A 10,049-nucleotide genomic window follows, 5' to 3' on the forward strand; every position below is an offset into this window, starting at 1 on the left:
CCTAAACTGAAACTAGAGATAAATAAATGATCATTTCATAAAATATTTGTTTTCTGTCTTTAATGTTAGGGTACATAAACTTTCAGGCACAAGCATATATTGGAAAGGACCTGGTGTCCACTGTTAAGCTGTTTCTCTTCTAAAGACCTTATTATTGAAAAACTAATGCAAATACACATGTGCTCTGACGCTAAAAGTTAGCAAAGAAACAAAAGTCATACAGGCTTTTGTGCTTTGAACAAACTGTTAGGAACTCTGCTGCTGAAGCTGGATTTTCATACAAAGGAAGCAACACAGAATACATCTCCACACCAAAATGAAGTAAAAGATGCAGTGATATCTAATTTTCCACCACCAGAGACAACATATTGAATAAATATTCTATTTCTGTACTTTTGTTTTATAAAATAGTCTTTTTTCTAAAATTGTAAATATTTATTTATACTCGGTTATTCACAGTAATCTGTCCAATGGTGACAAACTTCACGCTCACCTTTAACCAGCTATTAAGATTTTTAATACAGGTGACGTTTGGAGAGGAAAAAAACAGAAGATGTCCACTTTAATTTATAACGTTTCCTTCATAACCTAAATAATATGAGAGATCACTTCTTGGGGTAAATAAAAAGTGTGAAAATTTTGGTATTTTTTTTTTTGGGATTAGCCTTTTAAATTATGATAAACACCATGCAAACACAAACGATAATGCAACCCAATCTGAAGGACTGAATGTTTTCTTTTTGTTTCCCGCTAAAAAGCAACATTATACAACACTGCATAATCCAGTCTTAAGTAAATTGCATCCATTTAGACCTTTTTAAGTTATTTAACTGATGTTTCTTTTTCTTTAAATTTCCCCCTGGGATGAATGGAAGCTAAAGTTGCTAACAATACAAAGAACAATATCATTTCTACAACATGAAACGGTCTCAAAAAAGTTAAGATACAGATTGTTCTGAAGATTATTATTAAGAGACCAACCAATATGTTCTTTAATTGGGAGATCAAATACCTAAAAGTCTGATCTGATTTTTTTTGTAGTACATTTTGGGTTGTTTTTTTTTTGTATATCATCAGCAGGTTAGACCTTAAAAGAAAACCAGAAACTAGTTTAGATTAAGAGTCTTCTCTCTATACGGGTTACTGCTTCAGGAATCAATTACAGAAATCTGCCACCTCTTATTTTCAGTTAAACTTTGGACAGCAGGACTGATAAAAACCCAGACTGTGTTTTGCAGACACTTGGACGCTAGTGCAAAAAGATTTTGGCGGCAGTGATCAGGGCTTAAGAAAAGCCTAATTTTCAGTCACATCAGATGATTGTCAAGAACAAGAAATAAAATGAAAGAGAACAAAAAAAAAGAACCTTCCAACTGATTTTAAATGGACTTTATGCACCGTGATATGACTTCAGCTGCTGATATGAAAAAAGTGCAACTCGTGTTTCACTGAAGGTTGGGACATCCGTCTCTGTTCAGCAACACGCAGAAAAAAAGCGAAGAGTGATGTCAAAAATAGATCAAAACACAATTTATAGTTTCCAATTCAAAAATATTGTAATGATGTACGCATCGTCTGTCATTGGTTCTGCTACTGGCTGGGAGAAATGAAAAAAACCCATATTTTGTAACAGAGAACGTGGATCGTGTTCAGGTTTGAGACCTCTGTTGGTTAAAAAGCTGTGGAGAATGAAGACAAGTTATCCTCTAAAAATGGAAGCGACGAACCTCTGGAAGCCTTCAGGAAAGGAAGAGAGGAGGGGAAGTCCTCCACCTACTGACAACAGTGGTTTTTGCAGAGCAGGAGAGGCAATGTTTGGGAAGAATAAGGAAAAAGAGGAGGAAGTGCTGAGAGCAAAGACAGTCAAGTTGTGTCCAGCTAGCTTGTTGCCAGCATGAATAGCTTTGGCTCTCAGAGCAAGCTGCAGCGGAAGAAACTGCTCTTTTTCTGTGGCTCCGAGATCTTGACTCCGTGACCGGCACCCTGAGGAGCGTTGCCTTCCTAAAGCAAAATCACAGAAAAGATCAATTAAACACAATTTCACTTCATTTAAAAAGCTACAGTGAGCCCATAAACCCATCCTAAAGTACCTGAAGGTGTTTCTTAACAAGAAATAATTGTCAACTAATTTAGTAATCGATCGTTAACTGGAGTGCAGAGATTCTAAAACATGCCTTTATCTGATAGAGCAGTAATTATACCAAGATTGTGAAAAAAAAATTAATAAATATATGAAGATTTTGCATTTAAGCTTAAAAAAATGTTGTTTTTTTTAAATCTATCAATATGCTCTATCCAGAACTCCTCAAGTGGACACATTTTAGCTTCACCTAGTTTGATTCTGTAAAAAAAAATAAATAAATCTTCTTTAAGGAATCTTTGCCGATGCCATTATTAATCGAAAACATAATCAATAGATTAATCGATTTGCAAAATAAAAAAGTTAGTTGCTGCCTAATTTGAGCCAAAGTATTTACATCAAAACAGTTTTCAAACTTCACAAACCTCAATGTTTTTTCTTGGGCTTTCCTTTGATAAACCAACACAGTAGCATGCAATTATGGGGTTTAAAGAAATGTCTTTTTCATAGATTTTTTTTTAAGTTAAAAAAAAATTTAATCAGACAGAATTTTGGTAAGCAAAGAGTCAATATGTGTGTAATTTTCTAACCCTTAACTTACATTCAGAGCCACACTTGAATGGTTAACAGTGAAACATATCATTGATCATAAGGACCTTTTCAAACTCCAGACCTAAACAGGAATCTGTGCAAAGAATGAAAAACTAATGTTTACAGATGGCCTCCATCCAATATGACTGAACCTGGGCTTTTTTTATTTAATATAGTCACTAAAAGTGAAAAGTTGGTAGACATACCAGAAAGACTTTATCTCTTTGTTTTTATTTTGGAGAAAGAAGTAAAATGTTTTCACCCCTCCAATTAACATAAGGATAACCCATTGACATTTCTGGCAGTAGTTTGACAAAATGTAAACAGATCGTATGGGTACAAATGCTTTTGCAAGACCCATACTTAAGTTTTCCTACCATTTTTGTGTCCATCTTTGATTTGATGTCTCTGGCAAGAGTCAAAAATGCCTGTGAATCCAAAGAAATGTAAATAAATTAACAATTTGCATATAAAGCCAGGGCAATAAATCATTACACATATCAACTGAGAAAGTCGGGGCATTAGTGCAGGTAGAAGCAACAAGGAGGAACTGATTTACTGGATTATCTCCATGAGTTTAAAACATTTTCTCTGATATGCAAATAACATTTCTGGGATTGTGACACATGTAGAGCTGCTTCCAGGTTTCAATCAGACATAAATCCAGCTGGCATTCAAATGAGATAAAACAAGCAATAAGGGAGAAGGTTTACATTTTCCACATTGATGTTGGCCTTTGCACTGGTCTCCATGAACTTGATCCCATACTCTAGTGCGAGCTGAAAGAAAGAGAAAAGAATCATTTCCAGCAACATTTCATAACACCACAGCGCTAGCAACAAAACAAACCAAAACTTTCATTCTTAGCTGAGATTTCTCACCTTCTCTCCCCTGTCTTTGGACACCTGCCTCTTGTCGTTGATGTCACATTTATTGCCAAGGACCATCTTCTCAACATCAGATGACGCATGCTACATTAACAGAGGGAAAGTTACAGTATTAAGTTTCACGCAGCCTTTTAGGAAGAGCAAACACGTCAGTGATAATTAGTTTCAAACAGCACTTACTTCCTCTATGTTCCGTATCCAGTTCTTGATATTATCAAAAGATTTCTCATTCGTGATGTCATAGACAAGCATGATGCCCTGCAGACACATGTTGCAATTATTTAAAGCACCTTTAAATGCTTAAAGATGAGAAACTACCAGCATTTACAGCTACCCACCATTGCTCCTCTGTAGTAGGCTGTTGTGATTGTTCTGAAACGCTCCTGGCCTGCTGTATCCCTGTAAGAGTCCAAGATGGTAAGTTAAGCAGAGGTTGAAATATGCATCTAGGGGGTTACAATAAACAGTAACTCACAGGTGATATTTTTTCGGTTTAAAACATGTCTTACTTTTTCATTTCATTATGTCAAAGAGCTCAGATTGGAAACGTTCAGACTTTTTTTTTTTTTTAGCTCTATGCCTTCATAGTGAGAGGCAACTTGGTCATAACCCAAAAATCCCATTCTAACTGGTTCCCTGTATGGTTTGGCACATATCACCCATCATACTTCCTCTTTTTTTTTTTTTTTTTTTACTGTAAATTAAAATATTATTTTATTAAACTGTGTTTAAGAAACCCATAACCTGAGATCTGATATTCATCTAAGGGTGAAACAATGAATCTTATTAATTTATTATTATATAAACTAATTTAGTAATGGATTCATTGTTAACTGAAGTATAAAGACTCTAAAACATGCCTTTAGCTGACAGAGCAAGCCACTTATAGCAGTAACTATAAGACTGTAAGAAAATATATATACATATTTAGCCTTTAATATTTCACTTTTATTTTTAATGTTCTTTTTGGAGGTTTCAAAGGTGATGTTTGTTTGTTTTATATATTTTGCTTTAGTTTGCAGAAGTCAGAGCAGCGTTAAAATGTACAACAAGTGCAAGGAAACACACATTTTTCGGATTATTATTGATTTTAAAAGTAGAGGACTATTTTTGAACTCTTTTATCAGAGAGAATTCGCACCACTTGAACATGACAAACTTTAATAATATAACATACTGCTTATACTATATGTTAACTGGAGGATATGTGGTACTTCCAGTGAAGGCAGACAACCAGCTGGATGCCGACTGGTGGATTTATTCATTAAATGCACACCCATCCAGCCACAAATCCAATCAGCACTTGCAAATAGTTCATGTAGTTTTTTAATGGGTGCACCACCCTTGCTTCCTTCTTCAGTTTTTTTAGTAAGGGACCTACATCTTAGCACTTTGGTTTCTTTCATGTTAGACAGGGAAATTTTAAACTATGCCGTTGACAATATCATCTACCTTAGCTGTCAACATCTGCATCTTTTCAAGACTTACTGATGACTCTGTCAGTTTATGTGGCAGACCATATCTTACTTTCACTTTGTAGATTTAAAATAAACAGCCCTTAATACGATCTTTATCACTTAATCTTCTTTTCACATCTCCAAAACCCTATTTTTGACCTGTCTGCTGTGATTCGTGGCCTTCGTTGTGCTAGTTGTTTATATTTAGTTACAAAAAAAACCCTGAAGTCTTCACAAAAATAGCAGTAGCAGCAGTATATGCTTACAAAGGGTCTCCAGGCTCTATTTCCTATTTGAACAACTTTTGAAGGGAACTGACTGCAGTGGGTTTTATAAAAAGCACAAATCTATGAGAATTCTACTTTTGAAATACCTTTATATACAGTTAATCAGTTTCTTCCAACTTTACGATTATGCATCACTTCTCTCTTTTATATATCACACAAAATACACTGAATTCTGTGGTTGTAATAGTGATACAATGTATATCAATTAAAGGCAAAGCATCCTATTTATAAAACAATGGTTGGCTTAGATAAAAGGGAATCTTACCATATCTGTAACTTTATCTTCTTGCCATCAAGCTCTATTGTCCTAATCTTGAAATCAATACCTGTGGAAAATCAAGCATAAACTAGCATTCCTATCATAACTGTAAAGCTGAAATCATTTAAAAAACACAATGAAGGAAATGATTAACCCGCAACTGACATAAATATAGAACATATCAGGTTTTCCGGTGTCTGTCCAGAGCATAGACGGGTCATAGACACTAGGGCATATAAACCGGTACAAAAGGTAGGTTTCATATTGACAGCGTGCAAGGAAAAAAACAAAACGTTTATAGTTCTCTCCCTCCCACTATATTAAAGCGGTCAGGACCACAAAATCTGCACAAGGATTAACGTTCTCTAACAAAATCTGTAATGCCTTATATGGCATATATAGCATAACCAGCATTCCAGCAATTAGACGAATCCGCAAAGCCAGTCCTGCGTAATGTAAACAGAGAATACACCAAACATATCCCTCAGTACGCACCTATTGTTGAGATAAACGTTGAGTTGAAGGCGTCCTCTGAAAACCTGAAGAGCACACAGGTCTTCCCGACACCAGAGTCCCCGATGAGAAGTAATTTAAACAAATAGTCGTATGTTTTCGCCATACTTGATATTATTGCGGAAATCCCGCCCGGCGAAGATAGGATGCATGAAGTTGATATGTCGCCCCCTGCTGGCACGGCATCCACTGGCAGGAAGTTATCAGTGACGTGTACCCAAGTTCTTCGTTGGAACCTACCACTTCATGGTGTAAAATCAAATACATCTTAGACTTAACTTTTGGAGCCGATAGTGGAAATTATAAAAGAAATGCCTTGAAAAACTTTACCTCAACGTTTTTACATTTTGTCTTGTATCACAATTGTTCCAAAATGTCACGACCTGAGCACACACACCCCCCTTTCAGCATTACCGACAGCCCTAGACAGTGGATTGTGTTCTTTATAACTTTAGTCACTTCCTTCCCTGGAGTTAGGTGGAGGAACTGAAAGGGCCATTAGAGGAATGCTCTTTTTTTTGTATGATAAAGTAAAACATTGATTTGTATTTGCTAAAACAGATTCATTTGCAATTAGACATGTGGTGTTTCTTGATATCTTAAAATTCACTTTTTATTGATTACATTTATTAATATTTAGACTTTAGACAGATTTTATTTGTCATTTTGTTTACACAAGTGTAAAACAAAAAGAAATTTCGTTTGGAAACAGCTCACTGGACAACTTCATCTTTTTAAAAGTGCAGCCTTGACAAATAGTAAAAAAAGTTGCATTTCTGATTTTCACAAATAATGCAAAAAGTATTTGCTCACCTATCCAAATTATTGGAATCAGGTGTTTCAATGGCTCCCATGGACCCCGGTTTATAAAAACAAGCACCTAGGCCTGCAGACTGTTGTTACAAACATTTGGGAAAAAAACAGGTCGTTCTCAGGAGCTCAGTGAGTTCCAGCGTGTAACTGTGATACGATGCCACTTGTCCAAATAATTCAGATGTGAAATGTTCTCACTCCTAGGATTAGGGTTAGGGTTAGGCTAACCCACAGGTTAGGGTTAGGGTTAGGCTAACCCACAATCAACAGTCAGCTGGATCATAATAAAAAGAATTGGCAGGCCATGTAAGCTGACAATGCAGGGTCAGTGGATGCTTAGGCACATAGTGCGAAGAGGTCACCAACTTTCTGCAGAGTTGGTCACTGTACACCTCTAAACTTTAGATTAGCCCAAGAACAGAGAGCTTCATGTAATGTGTTTCCATGGTTGAGCAGCTGCATCTAAGCCATACATCACCAAGTGCAATACAACGTGTTTGATGCAGTCGTGTAAAGCACACCACCACTCGACTCCAGAGAAGAGGAGATCCATTCTCTGGATTAACGAAGCATGCTTCTCCACCTGGAAATCTGATGGACAAGTCTGGGTGTGGCAGTTGCCAGGAGAACAGGAAGTGTCAAAATAAAACTATCATAGTGTAAAGTTTGGTGGAGGGGGGATTATGGTCAGGAGCTGGGTTTGCCCCCTTGGTTCCAATGAAAGGAACTCTGTATGCTTCAGCCTCCCAAGACATTGTGGACAACCCCATGCTCCTAACCTTGTGGGAATAGTTTGGAGCTGACCCCTCCCTCTTCCAGCTTGACCGTGCACCAGTGAACAAAGCAAGGTCCATAAAGACATAGATGGCAGAATCTAGTGTGGATGAACTTGACTGGCCTGCAGAGAGTCCTGACCTCAACCCAATAAAACACCAGTTGGATAAATTAAAGAGCCAGGCCCTCTCATCCAACGTCAGAGTATGACTTCACAAATGCACACAAATTCCCCTAAACACGCTACAAAACCTTGTGGACTGCCTTTCCAGAAGAGCTGAGGCTTCTCAAGTTGCAATGGGTGGACTGACATCATTTTAAATCCCTATGGATTAGGATTGGGGTGTCACTTAAGCTCATATGTGACTCAGGGCAGTTGAGTGAATACTATTGTGGGTATATATTTACATTTCAAACTCATCATTGCTATGCAACTCCAGTCCTATGTCTGGGGAAATAAGTCAGATTAATCAAAGGTATTCCAATACTTTTTACATGGTTAGCTTTTATGTGTTTAACTTAATTCAATGATGTATAAAAGACAATTATACAATGTTCTAAGAATGGAGTTTATGACTTTTAGTCCCTGTAACTTTGCTGAGCCAAACATTCAGATCAGGGTTTCAGTGTAAAGATGTTGTAGCATCAGATTTAACCAGAGGGAGTCAGCACACTTATGCTTTGTTTTTAACCCCCTTTATCTGGATGTATAATGTGAAGCCTTGTCTTATGAAAATAACGCCATTATTTTACCATGGCTTCATAGCAGCACAGACTTCAAACATGACATTTTACAGATTATATATTTATTTTGTCACAATCATTTAGGACACATCAAGTCATTTTTGAACTTTCCTTATATCCTGCCCATAATATAATGAATTACTTCACTAAAGTTTAGCTGCCAGTAACATGGTGTGTTTTTTCCCATAATAAGACCAGAATTTGATGCTTCGACAGATACAAAACAAATTCATGGTTTTCTTGGAGCCAAAAGAAAACACAGCATGTTTGCGCATGCCTTCCCTCTGCTTGCTCTTTTTCCATTACAATTTTTTGGATGAGTGTTGACATCGTCTCTGGGATGCAAGTCGGAATATGCAGAAAGGACATCCTCTAAATGAATGCCCATATCATTCTCTTGAGTTAATCCGGAGTCTTTTTTTTATGCTTGGTTTCTTTACCTTTACAGTATTTAATCTGGGGACTGAGAGGCAAGCAGGTTTTATTCAAAAAGCTGCTATTTTTCTTTTGAAGATAGAGAGAAAACATGGTTCCAATTGCCTATAGAGGAGAAAACATCCCTAGCGCTGTAAATCTGTGGTTTCCCCACATGGTTATACTTTGTTTATGACCAACCTCCCAAGAGTTCGGGTTGTTGTAAAAGCTATGTCGAGTTTAATCTGATGAAAACATAAGTTTTAAATCTGTGATGGTATAAAAGGCCATGCTTTTTCCTGCATACCTCCCAAGACAGACAGATTCTAGATTAGATACGGTTGCTATAGAGAGATGGTCTGCTGCACATGTCCATTAGCAAGCTTTTAAGATAATTAACATCTCTTCTTACTCTGCATTAATATTTTGAGTTTAAATAAAAGCAAGTTAACATATGGTATTGATACTCTATGACAAGCATCCCAGTTCTTGAAACGGATGTCCCACCACAGCTCACGCTCTCTTGAATTTTTGAATGAGAAATTATAGATCAGTACTGTAGCTCTGTACTTGCAACCATCTCTTATTATAGGAAAACCAACTAACATCTGCATTGTCTAAATAACATATTTGTGTTTTTTTTTTTCCATTTTGAAGAGCAGAAAAACTGCCTCCTTTACTTATCATATATACTCAGAAAACAAAAAAGTAGGTTATTAACTATAGGTTAGACACTTTGATCAAGTTAACAAATTAAGAATAACTCAGAGATGTTTCCAGTTGTATTTCTTTAATAAAGATTGTAATGGCTGCCAATAATACAGGGATTTTTCTTTCTTTCCACAACGAATAAACGTTTAAAAACTCAGTTTTGCTTTTTTTTTGTTACATCTTACAGAGTGAGATTTATCAGCAGCACTAGAAGATGACTTATCTTAAGACTTTTGACACATCTTTATCAGGGATGCCAAAAGAGCAGAGGGTGTCAGGAGCTGCATAGTGCCTGACATCATTAAAAGCTTTATTCACTCTCAATGTTTGGTCAAGAACAGAATTTCCAGCACCAATACTGAAATTGCATGGACCCAAAACCATTAGTTAAAAAAGTCATAGAAAAAAAAGGAACCATAAATATAAAAATGGGCTACATGTGTTAAAAAAGTCACAGATACGTAAGGAGATGTGGAATGACAAAAAAATGGATGGCATGTAGAAAAAATTCTTTTACAAA

At 36.4% G+C, this 10,049-nt stretch overlaps 1 protein-coding gene across 1 annotated transcript; it reads right to left on the bottom strand.

Annotated features, from left to right (window-relative positions):
• Window positions 1-1,059: 1,059 nt before the first annotated feature.
• Window positions 1,060-6,237, bottom strand: LOC107085938 (ras-related protein Rab-8A). Its single transcript, XM_015376629.1, has 8 exons — window positions 6,056-6,237; window positions 5,567-5,627; window positions 3,897-3,957; window positions 3,739-3,816; window positions 3,553-3,642; window positions 3,385-3,450; window positions 3,049-3,099; window positions 1,060-2,001 (listed from the first exon to the last, which is right to left on the bottom strand). The coding sequence occupies exons 1-8, from the start codon at window positions 6,177-6,179 to the stop codon at window positions 1,912-1,914; spliced, it is 621 nt and encodes a 206-aa protein (XP_015232115.1). The 5' UTR covers window positions 6,180-6,237; the 3' UTR covers window positions 1,060-1,911.
• Window positions 6,238-10,049: the final 3,812 nt, after the last annotated feature.

This window comes from Cyprinodon variegatus, unplaced genomic scaffold (genome assembly GCF_000732505.1).
Source record: "Cyprinodon variegatus isolate N-32 unplaced genomic scaffold, C_variegatus-1.0 Scaffold137, whole genome shotgun sequence".
In the NCBI taxonomy this organism is placed as follows: Eukaryota; Metazoa; Chordata; class Actinopteri; order Cyprinodontiformes; family Cyprinodontidae; genus Cyprinodon; species Cyprinodon variegatus.

Coding starts and splice junctions, on each gene's coding strand:
- LOC107085938 (XM_015376629.1), bottom strand. CDS start 6,179: ATGGCGAAAACATACGACTATTTGTTTAAATTACTTCTCATCGGGGAC. Junction 3,100..3,384: donor CCAACATCAATGTGGAAAAT/GTAAACCTTCTC, acceptor TTGGATTCACAG/GCATTTTTGACTCTTGCCAG. Junction 2,002..3,048: donor CAAAGATGGACACAAAAATG/GTAGGAAAACTT, acceptor ATTTTGCTTTAG/GAAGGCAACGCTCCTCAGGG.